General features: G+C 40.9%; 1 protein-coding gene across 4 annotated transcripts in view; it reads left to right on the plus strand.

The window, feature by feature from the left end:
- Window positions 1–17,221, plus strand: part of ZNF410 (zinc finger protein 410) — a 20,727-nt gene extending 3,506 nt beyond the window's left edge. For all 4 annotated transcript variants that reach the window (XM_061998677.1, XM_061998675.1, XM_061998679.1 and 1 more), the window contains exons 3-10: window positions 8,350–8,485; window positions 8,778–9,011; window positions 9,311–9,502; window positions 10,912–11,071; window positions 11,954–12,135; window positions 14,867–14,956; window positions 15,907–16,032; window positions 16,594–17,221. In XM_061998677.1, the coding sequence (XP_061854661.1) occupies window positions 8,350–8,485; window positions 8,778–9,011; window positions 9,311–9,502; window positions 10,912–11,071; window positions 11,954–12,135; window positions 14,867–14,956; window positions 15,907–16,032; window positions 16,594–16,778 (1,305 nt within the window). In that variant the 3' untranslated portion in view covers window positions 16,779–17,221. The remainder of the gene's footprint in view (window positions 1–8,349; window positions 8,486–8,777; window positions 9,012–9,310; window positions 9,503–10,911; window positions 11,072–11,953; window positions 12,136–14,866; window positions 14,957–15,906; window positions 16,033–16,593) is intronic.
- Window positions 17,222–18,128: the final 907 nt, after the last annotated feature.

Here is an 18,128-nt window from a genome sequence, read left to right on the forward strand (position 1 = left end):
TGGATTATTCTGTTAGCATCACCTAGTTCTGTTTTTTAAAGCCCTGGTGTTCCCCTGAAGTGGGTGGCAGAGTGGTGGGCAGCAGCCCACAGGGGATCCTGGTTGCTCTGTGTGAGGCTGCTCGATGGTTCCCAGGTTTGATCTGTAGCACAGCTGCACGTGAATTGCAGTGATGTGTGTGTCTGTACACAAGTGCATGCATAGCTGGCCACCAACAGATTAACAGATTAACAGATTAAACGTATGTTTAAGAGGTAAACACAAACAGCATAAAGAACAGCAAAGTTTGTTAGTGGAATGTATCTATACTCTCATCACTCATCTCTTGTGTGTACTCACATTCACAGATGTCTCTGGTGTCTGCCAGGCCTAAAGTCTTTCTGCTATCTGTGCCCAGACCCATGGCTTTTTAGCCAGTTTTTGGCTGGAATCTTGGGGGTTTTTTTTCCAGACTATGGTTGCTGCCTCCTCACCTGTTGCTCAACTAGAAGTTTACTAGCAGTGCACTTACTCATGGGTAGAATATTTAGTAACATGCTTACTAAGTAGCCAGAAGGGACTGCAGTGGTCAGACACAGCAGTGTACTGACCAGCAGACAGCAAATATGTGATTGGAGTCTCCTCTTGCCCCAAACTACCCATAGGTTCCTTCTTTGTGTGCCCACCTTATTCCTCTTCTGATCCTCCCTCTGTGATATGTTTTACCCATCCTGCAGTTCCTGTTACATCAGATAATAAATTTGGGCTTTCCTGTGAGACCCATTCAGACAATTTTTATTTCTTAACAGTTACAAAAGTTCTAATTGAACCTCTTCAAGATCTCACTTCAGCAGTGGCCTGTTGATCAGCCCCTGAGGCATTCTGATCTTTGTTACTCTGTAATTTGCTACATAGGACAGTCTGTAGTTTCTTATATCCAACACAAGTGTCTCAGTGTATTCAGTGTGTTACTCTGCTTGCTTGCTGCCTTTACGCTTTAGAGGAATGGTCAGCAGGCAACCATCTGTGCATCCCCCCACTTAAAAGCGGAGGGAACTGTATTGCTTGGTGTCCGCACGCTTCTCGGCTTTACCTTTTCAGAAGGCATCTTAGAGCAGAGGACTTGGTGCTGCTGTCCAATATATTTTGGGGAAGTTTGCACCTTTAAATTGTATTGTTTCTATTCAGTCTTCTGTTTCTATCCATTTTCTGACCATATACAGTAAACAGTTATTTTAAACCAGTACAAGGAAGAGAGCGATGGTTCCATGCTGGTAATTCCTCCCAGCCCAGGTATTTGGTAAGATCTTTGTTTCTTAATCAGGCAGCCAAACCACTATTCAGGAAAAATAGGTGCAAATTCATAGTAGCCCTGAGTTGGCCCAGCATGAGCTGCAAGGAGATCCTTTCTCTTGCCTTGTCGCTGATATCTCACACCTGACAATTTTTCTCCCAGTTCTGAATGATAAGGTGGGGAATTTGTTACTTCAGTCTACGAGTGGATTCCCATAGATTATTTCTGACAGCCGAGGACCGGGATAGTTGGAATGTTTCTTCCCATGTTCCTCAAGTAGGAGCTGCAAGTGGGCCATGTCTTTTCTGGACTTCAGGAAGGTATTTGTTAATTCGGCACATTTACATAATAGTCCTCTTTCTCCATAGCAGAGTTGCATTTCCTCCCAGCAAGCCCAGAATGGAGTTGGCCATTCTCTAGTAGGAACAGGCCTGATGCATGAAAGCTACAGTGGTTGCAGAGGGCATCGTTTCCATAGATTCTGTCTTCTATCACATTCCCCAATCTTGATCAAGGCTATTTTATGCTACAAACTGGGATTCATTTGCATTGTGGATTACCAAAGCCTCTTTCTGGTCTGACCGTGAAACTGAGTGCTAAGATAGTACTATTTTCTACTCTTTTGATGGGAAACCACTAGATACCCTTTTTACACCTTTCTCAAATAGCAGGTCAAGTATCTCTGAAAGTCAGTCGTGATTTTATATCCTCTGGTGAGCTATGGCACCATAATTCTTAAAGATATATTTTTGTATCCCCTGCCATGTGAGAGAGCTTTTAATTGGTATCTAACTATTTCTGTATCAGCTAGAAATTAATCAAGTTACTATGGATGGATTGCATATGCTTCTTTGGTACTGGTTTTATCTGTAGAGAAGCCACCAATGTGCCAGTAAATATTTACTACTTGAGTAGAGGTGAATTGTCCTTTCATAGGAAGTTACAAAGTTGCTTGGAGATAGTTTGTACAAGTAGATTGATTTGCTTTTTCTTCTGGACTTAGCCTCCACAGCTGTATTACCAGCATTCCTGGAGAACTGATAAGATCTGTATTTCCCATGCTTTAAGCTTGCAGTGTGATTTGTAACAATGCAAATATTGCCAGTCACCTCCATTACAGAGAGGTCCACTGCAGAGTGCTTTCTGCTGTCAAGAGTAGCACACAATGAGTGAACTGACTATTGAAAAAAGAAGTGGAGAAGAGGTATTTTAACCTCTCCTTTCTCTCCTTGTCAGCACCTCACAAGAAGAGATTCCTGTGAATTAATCCTAGTTTCTCTCCTCCATACCCTTCAGTTTCAACCCCTCCTTTCCCTTCCCCTCTTCTACTAGATGTTCCTTTGACCTCTTTATTTTGTAGTGATTCACTGGTTAAATTTAGCACAGAAGTGGCATTGATTAAAAACATAGTCCCCGCTGCTGTGAGAATCTAGTCTAGTCTAAGCAGGAGCATAGATCTGACCATGAGTACTGAAGAATCTTCTTCCCCTGTCCCTCCCAGACACCCCACCTCAACCAAAGCAGCTGCCTGACACTTCTTGACTTCTGAGTTATCTGGCGAAGGGGGTCTGTTATGGCATACGAACTTCAATCTGTTCCATCTCAGATGCCCCTATTTTCATTTGTTTCTGTAGTGTTATGTTGTATTTGGGTTTTTTTTAAGGATCTGCAGGAGAGACTCCCAGTTCTTTAAAGAGATTTTTCATTGTTTTTCTCTTCTCCTGCCCCTCAGGTTGGGTATGTTGTGCAAGCCTCTTGGTAACACAAGCATTCTGCACTCCTTGCACCAATAGATCCTGTGATCCTCCCGTCCAACCATCTCTTGTTGACCATCAGGGATGACAATCATTTGTTTAGTGACAAGAGCCAAGAAATAGTTTACATTTTTAGTACATACACTATCTACTTTACTTACTGTAATTTTAGAATTATGTGGGTTTTCTGCAGGAAGAGTAAAAGAGCATATTCAAGAAAGTGGTGTGCTAGAGTCAGGAAAAAAAAAGCAAGATGCAGATGAACTTTGCTTGTTTTGTCCCTCCAAAGCTTATAGATTTTCTCTGTATGACTCACAACAAGCCCATGAAGTTTGAATCTCTGAAATCAAGGATATCCTTTTGTAGTTAATATCAAAATTTGTTTCAAAATCCAAGGGATATCTTGGCTATAGCGTAAAGCCACTTCACACCTCTTGTTGTTCCTTTTGTGTTCTGTTAATATTCTGTATGATCAGTTTCTGTTCAGGTGCCCCAGGGTGTTCTATCTGCTTGGTTACAGATTCTAGCACTTGGGCTGTATTTTCAGAATCAACATGTATGACTGTAAATACATGGCAGGACACTGCTTTTACAGGCACCCACAAACACAGGTAGTACTCACATGGAACAGATGGTCTAATCCTGTCTGTGTTCATCAGGTAACCAGCCTTTAAATTTGCCACCATATCATGCACATGTCCTCACTCAGCTGATGTGCATATTCAGAGTCATGCATCTGTCTTTGTCTCTGCCAAACGTTTAGTCCTTTCACTATCCATCTTCAGGTCCTGGGCTTTTTAATCCAGCCTCTGGCCAGGATCTTGAGTTTCCAGATTGTGGTTTCCTCCTACTCCCAGGCTAGTCCTACATCAAGTTAACTAGATGAGCATAGTTGGAAACTATTTAGGAGCAAACAGCATTTGAGAAGACAGGATGGACCCCAGTGATGAGGCAGATCCAGAGCAGTGTACTGACCTGCAGGCTGCTAATGTATGCTAGATTATTCTCCACCTCCTTCCTGTTCCCCATGGTGGTAGTTCTCCTGTCCACCTTAATCCCACCCTTTCCCCATGTTTAACCCTTCCCCTAATCATCCACAAGTTTTTCCACATTCCCACAGCCTCCTTTTAAGACATCTTAATAAGTTTTACCCAGTCCTAGAACTTTCCCCATATCCCATAAGAAGTTTGCTCTTGCTTATGAGATGTGTTCTGCTAAGTCATGATAATCTTGTTCCTATTTATTACAAAGATTGTGGTTGAATTTCTTCAAGGTCATGTTCAAGTTCCTGTAAGGCCCATGCATCAGTGTCCCATGAGTTCTGGTCTTTGTTACTCTCTCTGATCTACAATTTTGTACTCTATGTATCTGTAGATGTAATTGATCACCTCTTCCTCTTTCATGCTGACTAGCAAATTACCAGATACCCTTACAATTTGCAATTTGTTTTCAGCTGAAAACCAAATTAAACTTAAGAAACGTGACACAGTATTTGTGATGATTTTTTTTTCCCAGTTGCTGCAGTTGTCATGAAGGTATTCATTGAATTTGAACAGGAAGGAAGATTTGTAAAAGTACTTAACTATCAAGATACAACTGTCCCATGAGATTTTTTTTTCCTCTGAATTATTTGATGAAGAGTTGGTGAATGGATTGCTTTAGTTTATGGGAAGCTTCGAGGTTTCTTATTCCAAACTTTGATAATGATAATGATTCATGTCCTTTTGTTTCCTTTTGCTTGTTTTTCCTGTTTTCAATTCTCTGTTCTAGCTTGTTAGTACTTTACAAAGAAAATTAAAAGTATCTCTTCTCTTCTGAGCCTCTGTGGCTGCTGCGTTTTGCTTTTCCCTAGTGGCTTAATGTTACTGTGTGGGTTTGAAACAAAGCTATTGTAGGAGAAAAGTTTTATCTAAGGCTTTTTGTGTAAAAATAGAAGAATCCATAAAACTAGTGTTTCATGGTGGAGTAGGCAGCAGCAAGGATAACAGACAGCTGTTAAATGAGATACAGTCCAGTAGTTTAGAACTGTCTCACTGCTCACTTTTTTTTGGTCCTAGTTCTTTGTTCTGGTTGCCTCACTCTTATGTTATTCCTAACTTTCTTTTTACCCCTCTTTTCTCTGTTTTTTAATCTTAAATTAGAGTGCATGGCCTCGTGGGGTGGACTGTCTCCTATTGCCTAGGTATTTTGTTGACAACATAGAAATAATTCTCTCTTCTAACTAAGGTGTCTGGATAATCTTATACCAAAGAGGAAAAAATGCTAAGCTTTCAAGCTGCAGTCTGGCTTGTGGCCTAGTTGTAGTGGCATATTGCCATCTGAATGAATTCAAGACTTAATTTTTACCTTCATAATTAGTGAGTACAGACTGCACCAAAGGGAGGGTGAGCTGGGAGCCAGGGCTGTTGCCAGCCTGGGGTGTCCTTGCTGACCAGGGCACAGTACTGCAGTGCTGGAGCATGGCCAGCATACGCGGGGCTGGCAACAGGGTCCAGCTGTAGCCCTGGCCTAGGCAAAGCAGTGAACCAGCTCCAGGGTTTATCCAGAGAGTCCAATCCGGAGTAGCAGGAGATGGATCTGGAGGCACTGATGAAGTAGAAGTCTGAGGCCCATCCAGGAGACAGGGCTACAACACAGCTCAGGAAAAGACTAGAGAGCACAGGCTGAGCTTAAGTGAAGTCTCCTGGCAGATGGAATGGGGGGGAGGGGGCCCTATTTGAGACATCTTGGGGCAATTAAGGCTTCTTGGCTCTGATAGCAGTAACTGTTGGAGGTAAAACTGTTTGAGAAAGCATCAGTATTTCCAGTGTTTTCATGAGAAGAAATAAGTATAGAGAAATCAGGGCATTTTTTTTGATGAAATTAACTTTGTTCTCATACAGGAGAGGGTTAAAGGCTACAGAGTTTGTAGAATCTGCTAAAGAAATACTAAGGCAATCACAACACAAAAGAAGAATCAAATTATTAGCGTCTGTTAGGTTTTAATCACAAATATACCATGGATATATCGTGCTTTTTTTACTGTTTCTTTTAACACTGATGAATCATCTCGCTGCACAGACAACTCCTTGGGGGCTCTGCTTGAGTGCATGTTAAAACATGTAACTATGAGGACAATCACTTTTGAATAACTATCTTGTAGAATTTCCTTCTAGACGCCAAAGACAAAGAAAGTCCCTTGCATACAGTTGTTTGCTAGGTGGCAGCAGAATGCAGGATATTTATGTCAAGGAGTTTCCTAGAGATAAGGAACAGTGACTTGAGGGTTAAGTTTTTGATGTGTTGTTATTTTCCATATTGCTTTCTTCTCTTTCAGAATATTTGTGAATATAGGAATATGTCTGTTTGACAGAACTTAGACAAATAAATAGATTCAATCAGTTATTTTTGAGGGGCATTTTCTCTGAAATGTGGAGTATGTATCTGAATCTGTTACAACTGACCCCTTTTTCAGTCATTCGGGTCTCTGGATATTTAATTCCATACAGGGAGGTGATGTGAAACTGTGTTTGTTAAAAAAGCTTGTAAAGTTCACAGAAGAATTAGGTCAATCCATTGCAAAAGTTGGGCTGTGTTATCCCCTAAGTCTCATCAGCCTTCCTTTGTTAAATCAGAATATTTTATTGCGGACTGCCGTGGCACTGGTAATGGAAAAAAGAGTCTCATTTCTGTGTCTGTGATGTGGAGGTAGAGTCCTGTAGTCTGATAAAAGCTTGGGATACTGGTGAAGGGACAGAATGAGTGAACAAGGGACATGCTTTGCTACTCTTAAGTTGCTTAAATATGGGAAGTCTTTCAGGGATGAGGAAAGGCTTTGACTTCTGGTCCCTTTTTAAATGTTAGATTCCTTTTTTCCTATAACTCAATATTTATAGGCGTTAGCCAGAAGTAACTTTTGCATTGCCAGGACTGACTGATGTTAAGGATAAGTAAGTCTGCTGCACTGAGAGACCTGGGTGCCTCACACATCCTGGGCCTATTGAGATGAGGACTGCTCTCTTTTTCTGATCTTAGATCCAGCCACTAGTGAGGTTTAGTACAATTTTGAAATAGATGCATACACTTACATACCCACTGTACAGATGTGACTGGTGCCAAACAGATTAACACAGGGAGCTTTGCCCACATAAGCAGGCAGCACAAAGTGCCTAATTTCGTTTCCAACGGTTGCTGCCTGGAGAAAACCTTCATGGGCTTCTCCCAAGATATATCCCCACACTCTCTTTCTGCTTGCCAACTAGTGTGGCTTGGAGTTCACTAGGGTATCACACACACACAAGTTAGAGAGCAGGATCACACAGGAAATTTTAGAAATGGAGTTTCATAAGACAATAGGATGGACTGCCATGGTTAGGCTGTGCCAGACATCTGCATTGACCTTGCTTGTATGTAATGGACTGTTTTTATCCTCCCCCTCCATTTTCCTGTGTTTGCTCTGCCCTGATCTACCTTTCAGTTAAACAATATGTAATCAATTGTGTACAATTCCCCAAATCTCATGTTCAGTCCCAAAGTCCTTCCCAGGAAACGCTCCCAGTGTAAACCCTATACCTCTTTATGCAATACCCCCTTCCAAACTATTTTGCATAGCATTCTGGAGAGGGTTTCTTCTGTTGAAGTGAGTGGGTTTCACACTAAGGACGGTGACTTTAATTGCTCATCTATGGTGACTAAGAGTAGCTGATATGGATGGATAAGACCGTTTCCCCCCCTTGTTGTCCCAGCCTTGTTCCTCCAGATCATTATCTGTCTATTTGAACAGCCATTAGCTATATGTCTTTGCAATTAATCTGTTGCTTACTGCCTTTTTCTTTTTTTTTTAAGTTTTAAGAAAGGGCAGCTTTCTTTCAATCAAGTATTTAAAGACAATGATTTTTAAAAATACCTGTGCCAAAGGCTGAGCATGGAAAACATTTTTTTTTTGGAAAGTTAGAGCCTAGTAAAGTATCAAGTGGTAAAAGATGAATTAGAAATTAATATGTGCCTTAAAACATAGCCTTTGTCAGTAAAATTTTTCTTGGTAAAAGATAAATGAAAAATAAATACAGCCAAAGTAACCTTCAGAGCAGTCCACAAGGATCCAGAGCTGTTTATCTTACATTAAGGAGACAAGAATTTTCTAGGTACTTCAGAGAGGACAAATACAAACAATTCCTTCTTTGTCATTAACATAAACTGAAAAACTTCCATTTACTTTTATGTGTATTAATGAGATTATGTCCAGTGTCTCTTACAAGACAGTGAGGAGTAATGGATTGGGTTTAGTACCTTTTTTAATGATTTGTGTTGCCTTTGATCTAATCCCCAGTATCTTTTTTTCAGCTGCTGGTTCAGTTTGTTCAGAATACTTCTATTCCACTGGGGCAAGGGCTGGTGGAATCTGAACCAAAAGACATCACCTGTCTTTCTCTCCTTCCTGTAACTGAGACCTCAGAATGCAACAGACTCATGTTGCCAGGTAAGATCTATCCAGCAGATTTTTGCAAGCTTGTGCCCTTCATCTAGCTGTTAGTGCACCGCTGTAGGCCACTGCCTCATGCTGATGAGGCATTCCAGGGATGGAGGAACGCCTTCAGAAGGTTGACTGAAACTCAGTTAGCAGTGAGTCTGACTAGTTAGAAAATGCCTTCCTCTTCCAAACTCGCTCAAATTCTGGTGGATTTTTTTCTAGAAAAATAACTTGATAGGGATCTTTTAGTCATAGTGTATTTGTATTTTTTTTTTTACTCTGCTTTCACTTTCTTCACTAGATGATGAAAGAGATCTCACTTCTCCAAGTCACACTAATTCTTCCAAAGATGTTTCTTCATCTGCTGTCTTGAGAAGTCTCCAGGTAAATGTGGGCCCTGATGGAGAGGAAACAAGGGCACAGAATGTACAGAAACCATCTGAACTTCTGTCAACTCCAGAGACTTCCAGTTTATTGCAAGACCTCCAGCCCAGTGACAGCACTTCATTTATTCTTCTCAACCTAACAAGAGCAGGTAATTCTTGCTCTGTTTATCATCTGGCTGGATATGTCTCAGACGGCAGAGTGCAGGAAGTACAATTACAGCTCTGTGCATGCTGTTTATGAAGGAGAAAGATCACAAAATTTGGTGGGCATTATTGGATATTTCAGGAGCCTTTTATCATCAACAGCTTTCTACAATGTGGAGGTCAGTAAAGACCTTTTTAACACAGCTATTGCATCTATGCCATGAACACTAGCCTCTGAGAAATAAAAGCAGTTTCCCTCTTAGTACTTTATCCTCCTGTTTCATGACCTTGTCTTTTTTTCTAGGGCTGGGGTCTCCAGCAGAGCACTTGGTGTTTGTTCAAGATGAAGCAGAAGATTCGGGGAATGACTTTCTCTCTCATGATAGCACAGACAGCAGTACCCCATGGTTCCTACGAGTGCAAGAATTGGCCCATGACAGTTTAATCGCTGCCACTCGGGCACAGCTCGCTAAGAATGCCAAAGCAAGCAATAATGGTAGGGAATCTCTGGATTTCAGCTCAAAAGTTGAATGTTCCATATGGGGCCCCTTGTTTTAAGCAAATGTCTTCCTTTCTTTCACTCTCTCTTGCTTTTAATCTATTCTGACATGTTTGAATCATCAGTAACAGAATTAAACAGAACAGTCGTGTATTTTTTTCTGCAATATAAATAGGCTCCTCATGTTTTCTCAGAGAATGAAATGTAGTGGAGCCATCAGTTCCATTATAGTCTCCTTGTTCTTTGGTAGGTATAAAGACTTCTTTCTGACTGCAGTTGCCTGTATTTCAACTTTAATTTTCACTTTCAAGTGTCTGGTTTTAGAGCGTACCGTAATCTGTACTTTCTTGTTAGGTCCACTGGGTTTGGAGATTAACATTCTGTAGAATACATGTCGTGGTTTAACCCCAGCCAGCAGCTGAGCACCATGCAGGCCCTTAGGGTGGGGAGGACAATCAGGAAAAAGTTAAACCTGTGGGTTGAGATAAGAACAATGTACTAACTAAAATAACATAAAATATAATACCAATAACAACAATAGTAACAACAAAATGTATAATAATAGTTGTAATGGAAAGGAATATTAAAAAAAAAAGAAACGTAAAAGCCAAGAACAAACAGCAAAGTGATGCCCAGTGTGCTCCTCCCTGTCAAGTTCCCCCAGTTTCTATACTGGGCATGACATTCTGTGGTATGGAATAGCTCTTTGGCTAGTTGAGATGAGATCAGCTGTCCTGGCTGTGTTCCCTCCCACCTCCTTTTGCCCCCCCAGCCCACTCACTGGCAGGGCAGGATGAGAAGCAGCAAAGGCCTCGATGCTGTGTGAGCACTGCTCGGCAACAACCAAAACATTCCTTTGTTACCAGTGCTGTCCTCAGCACAAATCCAGAACACAGCCTTGTTCCAGCTACTGGGAAGAAAATTAGCTCTCTCCCAGCTGAAACCAGGGCAATACATAATTGGATTTAGCCACGCGCTTTGTGACTTATTTTAATAAATAATTGCAAACAAGAGCAGTATTTTTTTTTTTTAGTGGAAGTGTTCTTCTAAAGAGAGTGACCTGGATCATACTTTAAATTGGTTGGTTGATACTGATAGACCATTTTTACATTTTTTTTAGCACATTGGCTTTCTGTTCTTCATGTGATAAGCCTTATTTGGTAGCAGATGATCTCATACAGATGGCTTGTTGGTAACAGTTTATAGATCTGGTAAAGTTTGCAAATCTGTGTCTCATCTCTGTTATTGGCTTGGCAGCAGCACGTAGGACATAGTAAACAATTATTAGCCAGGAATATAGTTGCTTTACAGCCCTGTATCCTACATAATACTGGCTTCATCTATTAAATTTGACACATTATAGTAAGCTGTATCTTTTTTAGACTTTGGTGGGCTTTTTCTTCCAGGGGAAAACGTTCATCTTTGCTCAGGAGATGGGCAGGCAAAAGACTCTAGCCCTATTCCTCATTTATCTCGCATGGAAAGGAAGCTCAAGTGCACAGTTGAGGGCTGTGATCGGACGTTTGTGTGGCCAGCTCACTTCAAGTATCATCTGAAAACCCACCGGTGAGCAGAGTAAAGCTGTATGTGGTCATGACTATGAAAAATTCTGCTCTGTGCTTGGGATGTTAGTTTTTGACATCTACAAGCTGTCGAAACGTGGTATTACACTTATAAATTCTAGGCCTGTTGCTTACTTTAGGTCACTTTTCTTGAAACACTTTGACCAGGTGTAGATTATTTTTGCAGGTGCTTGTTAGTGTTGTATATTTGTGTTTGTATATTGTTGTATATTTTGTATTTTAACAGGTGCTCAGTAAAGAGCGTCACTGTCACTTCTCTGGTATATTGAACATTAGAACTTTTAGGATGCCATGGTATTCTTATATCTCCTTAAACAAAGTTGCTTGCTCCAACAAATGACCCTACTATTCTTTTTTAGCTAAGAAATGGTCAGTCTCTAAGGTAAATAGTAGACAGGAAGCTTAAAAACTGGGAAGGACTCCAGTAGAAGTGAACCCATAGTCCTGCCCTAAGAACAGGGCCAGCAGTAATTGCATATGTTGTGTGTATCTTTGACCCTCTAGTGACTAAAGTTCTGCCACAGTCCTATATAATCTGTTTCACTGGGCAGGGAATATGCAAGGTAATATCTAGTGACTAAAGTTCTGCCACAGTCCTATATAATCTGTTGCACTGAGCAGGGAATATGCAAAGTAATATGATGAAAAGGTATTGCCTGAACACATTCTTCCAGTGGATCATCCAGACTCTGGTTCCTTAGGACTAACTTGGTTTCTTTGGTTGAGTTTCTCCATTTTCTGATGTAATTAATTTGGGTTTAAATACTTCTGTCTCTCATTTAATAAAAAAAAAAGAAAAAGTCAAGTGTTTATGAAAAAATGTTGCAGTAGCTGGTCATGAAACAGCTGGTTTGTTGCTTTCCAGGAATGACCGCTCCTTCACCTGCCCAGCAGAAGGCTGTGGAAAAAGTTTCTATGTCTTGCAGAGGCTGAAGGTGCACATGAGAACTCACAATGGTGAAAAACCCTTTGTGTGCACAGAGCTGGGCTGTGGGAAACAGTTCACGACAGCTGGGAATCTGAAGAACCACCTACGAATTCACACTGGTGTGTTTTAGACCTCATCTGTTTGTGTTCTGCAGAGGTGGGATCTTTACTGAGGAATAAACCACTTTCTCCTCTCTCCTGCAACTTGTGACAATATTGTGTTGTTTACCTCTGCCCATCATTAATGTTCCTTTTCTATCAATTCACATTGATCTATAGGTCAAATTAATCAACTGCTTACCCCCTTTACTATGCCATGTAATGTCACACGGGTTTTCACCCTTCAAATACTGTATGCTGCTGCTGGACTCTGCTTAGATCAATGCTCTGAAGATTCCCTTCACTTCTTCAAGTTGTTTGATGGAGCAGGGTGGGGGCATGTTGTTTTGGGGAGAAACTAGACTGTTCCCAAGGGAACACTTAGTGAACACGGCTGCTGTAATTGCTTTTTATAAAGAAGCTATTTTGAATTGCTGAAAGGCACAAGAGCTGAGATGTTCCTCCGGTGTGGAGCCCTGGTGGACATGGTCGTAGCTCTGTTGGCATGTTACCTATGCTGCTTGGAGAATGATTGCATTTGGGAAATTTAGGAAAATGAGGAATCCAGTGGAATGTGTAGCAAAAAGCATTTTGGCATGCGAGCTGCTCTGGGTTTGTGCTAATTCACCAAGTCACAGAATGGTAGGGTTGGAAGGTACCTTTAGAGATTATTTAGACCAACCTCCCTGCCAAAGCAGATCCACCTAGATCAGGTCACACAGGAACATGTCCAGGTGGGTTTTGAAAACCTCCAGAGAGGTTTTTGGGATGTAACCATTTGCTGGAGCCTATGTACTCTTAACTCATGCTCAGTTTTTAATGTAAAATAAAGCAAGAACCATTATTTCATAGTGCTGTACTTTATACATGGTTTGTTTATGCTGTCTCCTGTGGAGAATTTGATCCTGCCTTGTTGATATTTTTAGTTGATGTACCAGCCAAAGTCTTGACAACTGCATAAAGTTCTTTAGGTGTTTTTATCTTAGAAAGTTGTTTCAGAGAGGCACACAACAATTTAATAGCAAAGTTCCTAGTGAATATTCTGGTGGAGTAGTTTATTTGGTTGGTTGGGGTTTTTAAGGCTCAGGGTTATCACACCACTTGGCCCACGAATGGCCCAGTGCAAGTCTCTCAGAACAGATTCCCTGATGGGCTGGAAGGGTAGCATGGCATTACAGTTGGTTAGTGTTTCAAAATAACCTTGAGAACTGTGACAGCACAAGGCCTCTCTAGGAAAATGCAGTGGCAGATTGTGTGGGCCACCAGCAGCTGCTTATGCCTTCTGCCTCGCTTCAACATGAGCGTATGGTGTTTGGTTTGTACGTGCGCAGGGGAAAATATTGCTATTTTAAAGAATTTGCAGTCTAGCTAGAACAAGTGGTTTGGGGGCAGATGTTGGGAGGTAGTTAGAAATTATATATACCAATAATAAAATGTTTCATATGTAGTAACAGCAGTTACAAATACATGCACAATCCTTCATGATAGAGTGTTCTGCAGCCCACAGAGCAGTACCTTCTGGAGGAGTAAATAAGAACTTTCTTAACTGCAAATTGATAATGTGCAAGTAAAAGTTTGATCGGACCAAAGGTGTTATAAAACTGCAGGTGGAAATAGATCCAAGCTTTCTTATAGATGGAACTATGTACTGTTATTTTTGTCAATGGTAGTTTTTCTTCTTTCTTTCCAAGTTTTATATATTTATAACAAGCCAGAAGCTAGAGTCAGTGTTTTAAGAATCTGCTGCATATTTCAGCTTTGTAATACCAATCAAAACATGCTTTGTGGATCCTTTTGCTCAGATCTGTTTGATGCTATACTAGATAAGAAGCTGAGAAATTAACTATAGGGAGAGAACTTCTAAAGGCAAAATCACAGCAGAAACAACATTAAAACCAAGTTTACTCTGTTAGAACTACGCATCTATTAGCAAAATAGCTAAAATAGGTTGCTTTGTCTCCTGTGGACTTGCTGGTGCTCTGATACAGTAATTTAGTTAAGGACTTGAAATCACAGTGTTAAATATGGTATATTGAGTTCTTTAGTGGTATGTTGCAAGCAAAAGTTATCTAGTTTTATTTAAGTCTTTGTTAAGATGCTTAGAACAGATGAATTGTATTGCATTGCATTAATGTAGTCACCTCCCAATTTATCGTTATGTAGAAAAATACAGAAATAGCTGTGAAGGTTTATAAAAATAACAAATCTCAGCCTAAGAGAACAAATTGTGCCTTGAAATACTGTTCCTCCACATGTAAATATAAATGACTGGCACATCACTCATGAGGTTTGGGCAAGTTCAGCATCATCTGAAATAAAGTGTAGAGTCTGATATGAAAGGAGATACAGTTAATGGCATTTTTGGCACTGAGGCAGAAAGGGAGCAGGATCCTGGGAGTATGTGAAGCAGAGAGCTGGTTGTTAAAAACTGCATATAGAAAATATGTCATAGTCCAGGTACTTTTACGTTAGTCTTTTGGTATTTATATACTTGGAAGATCTATTTAGAAACAGTGGGCCCTTGCTTTGCTTTCAGTGAATAATGATCTAAGAATATTTCAGAACAAATGTCAGTGTTCTCTTCAAAGCTGATGAAGAGAATGCTTACAAGCCTTAGGAAGCATATGTGTAATTTCTGTTCAACTTTGTTGCACGTAAGGCCGAAAGGGAGAATGGGATAGAGCTCTCCAGGCTGTTCTCAGGACAGTCAGATTGTGATCCCAAAATCTAAGAACTTACTTTTCATTTGTAGGGGAAAAACCCTTTCTGTGTGAGGCACAGGGATGTGGTCGCTCCTTTGCTGAATACTCCAGCCTTCGGAAGCATTTGGTTGTCCACTCAGGTAAGAGCCTGCATCTGACGTTCTGTGACCCGTCTTTTCTGTTTCGAAATTCAAATTCATTTTTTTGCTTTAATTTTTTTAAATTGTTCATAAATTGTCATGAAGTTGGATATCTGTTTCGTAGCTGCCATTTTCTTATTTAAAAGAGATAATCTAGCATTTCTCTATATTAAAGCCTTTTGCATTTGAAATCTCTCATGAATGAGTTTCAGCTGTAGGTAGTGTTTTCCTTTCCATTTTCCTTTATTTAATCATACGTACTCTTAATTGAACAAAACATTAGATGGAAATGTATTTCACAATGTCTCAAAGCATCTGCCTTCTATTCTGATGAATGTCATGTTTGGGCATGGGGAGATTTTACTGGGGTGGTAACTTTTGGGACTACCCGATTTCTCCATACTTTTTCTTTCCTGTCTCCTTGGCTTCCATGTTATTGAGCTCACGCGTAAAGACATCGATCATAATTGTTGTTATTGTGAAAATGATAGACTGCTCTGTAAAATGGAAATCCTTTCACAGTGACAAGTCATCGTTTAGTCTCTTCTCAGTAACGTAAACCAGGTGCTGCACTTTGTTGTGTGATAGCAGGAGGTAGCTTCCTTGCCTCTGCTTTCTTGCTTTTGGTCATTTTATTCAAGATATGAGGTGTCAAGTATCTCCATGTCACTGGGTAAGAATCCAGATAACTTGTTGCCTCTCATAAGTCAGACTTCATGTTACTCTTCAGGCTTGAGTTTGCCAGCAACTGACAACACTGATATCTAAAGCTCTTCTGTTCTTGAAGCTTACTGCTCTCCAGGAATATTCCTCGTGTTTTTTTTTTACTGATAATTAACACCAGTGGTGACAACAGCCATTTCAAAATAGTACTGTCGTCTTCTTGGAGGATGCAGTCTTTGTTCCCAGTGTGGTAATTGTTGGGATATTTTTCCCCCTTCTGCTTCAAGGAGTGAAGCCCCATCAGTGCCAAATTTGTGGGAAGACGTTTTCCCAGAGTGGCAGCAGAAATGTGCATATGAGAAAACACCACTCCCGGATTGGAACAGCTGGCGGCAGAGAGCGAGAACAGCCTGGTAAGGAAGGGAGGGTGCTCTGGGGGGGGAGGAGTGAAGGGAAGAGTTGGTGTATGGTCAAAGAGGAGGGAAGGTGTATGTTCTGAAAAGACAAGACCACAAGCCAGGAGGGAATAAAAGACTGTTCCTGTTGGTGGTGGAGGTGGATTATACACCCTCCTCTTTTCTGGGATAGAAGATAAAGGTGTATTTCTGCATTGTGGTCAAGGGGCAGGTAAATGTTTTGCTTTCAAAATTCACATGACTATAGTATCTTTTTTTCACACGGAATCTGTGCCCTTCATTATCTATTCTTGTTGTAAGCAGCCTGTTTTTTTAATGCAATGTGAATTATTTAAAGAGAAATCCAAGCCTACATGAGATCCCACCATACTAAGGCTCAAAACAATAAATATAGGAGTTACTATCCATTGGAGAGCTGGATGCCCAAAGAATAGCAACGGATAATGTAGGTGTCTAAGGAAGAAGCCCGTATGGCTTGAAGGGGGGCAGGGATTGTATCTTTTGCTGTCTTATCATTACCTCATGAGAATCTTGGTTTACCCTTATTTTCCATCCTAGAGTCTCTAATGGGCAGTAGTTTGCTGGAAGAATCTACAGTGCATAGTAAGAATCTCATGTCCATGAACTCTCAGCCCAGCCTTGGTGTTGAGTCTCTGCACCTGCCAGACACTGAGTCCATTATTGGTGTAGAGGAGGGCGAAACCAGCTGCTCTTTCTTCCGCCCTCTCATCTGTGGAGACTGAAGTGGGCTCCACTACCCGAGGTTCACCGCCGTGCCGTGGGACGGGCGCACTGCCGGCGCGTTAGCTGTGCGCAGAGCACGGGGGGAGATGGACAATCAGCCCTGGACTGGAGTAGAAGACCTACCGGACCAAGTTTCCCTCTTGCAGAGCTTAAAAGGCGAAGTCTGCTGCTTAGGTGTCATTTAGCCCATGTCGTGGAACGCCATTTCAAAACTGTTTATGCAGTCATTCTCCTAAAGCCTAAAGTGTTGGTTTTGCTGGAGCACCTAGGAGCCCCCAGGTAAGGACAGGACCTGGTTGTGCTAGGCACCATACAAACATTCAGTATCTTCAGGAACAGGCCTGCCTTCCATCCTTGTCCTTCAGAGACTATATTCTAATCCATCTCACTGTCAGAAGCTGACTTACTATCCAAAATAAATGTACTACTTGGTATCATTTAATGATATTTGTTGTGTTCTTTTCCTGCTTTGCTCTGTCACTTTTTTTCTCCAAAATGTGTTTGCTATTCCAAGCTCTTTTCAAGAGTATAGCACATAGCTGTTTGGAATTTTTGTTAACATTCTTCAGAATTGGCATTATTAAGTATGCAGAGTTGTGCTGAGATGCTGTGGGTCTGTAACAGCCCCTTTGTGAAGAGAATGCTTGGAACTGACATTGCTCCCTAGCTGAGTGGTAGCACGGCCATCAGCACAGGGATTGCAATTTGGAGGCTCTTGCAGGAACTCCAGCGGATACCTGTGAATCGGGCTCTGATGTGGTTTGGCTACCAACCCATCGCTTGGTGGGAGATAACTCCAGTGAGATGTCTTCTTCGCTGCAGAATTTTTATAAGTTAGCTGAACAGGTTGTAATTCTTTTGACTAAAAATAACAAAATGTTTCCATAAAATGCAAAAATCCAGAGCAAAAGTAGTAATTATTTATTTCCACACAATCTTTGAGATGCATTAAAAGATTATGTAATCTCCTTTGGGGTTACAGAAATGTAATCCTACTTTCAGAACACCATTTTAGCAAGAAAGGTGCTAGTGAGTTCCAGTTACTTAGTTCAGTGTTTTTACTTTCATCACCATCTCATTCATTTCTGCTTAGGGACCAATCCTAAGACTTGTATTTATCCGTTCATGTGTGTCACCTTACGATTTGTTAAAGGGATATGGCAGAGTATCATATATTAATTTAAACCTTCATTCTCCTTTCTTATGGTTTTCCTTTACACTTCACATACTTGGAAATTTCTTTTTCCAGTATCATCAAGTTATTTTATTAAAATTAGCAACCAATTTTAGCAAGCACCCCTTAAAATTTGAGTATCAACACTTCCCTCCCAACACTCCGGATGCATGGA

The sequence above is a fragment of the Colius striatus genome, chromosome 6 (assembly GCF_028858725.1).
Source record: "Colius striatus isolate bColStr4 chromosome 6, bColStr4.1.hap1, whole genome shotgun sequence".
In the NCBI taxonomy this organism is placed as follows: Eukaryota; Metazoa; Chordata; class Aves; order Coliiformes; family Coliidae; genus Colius; species Colius striatus.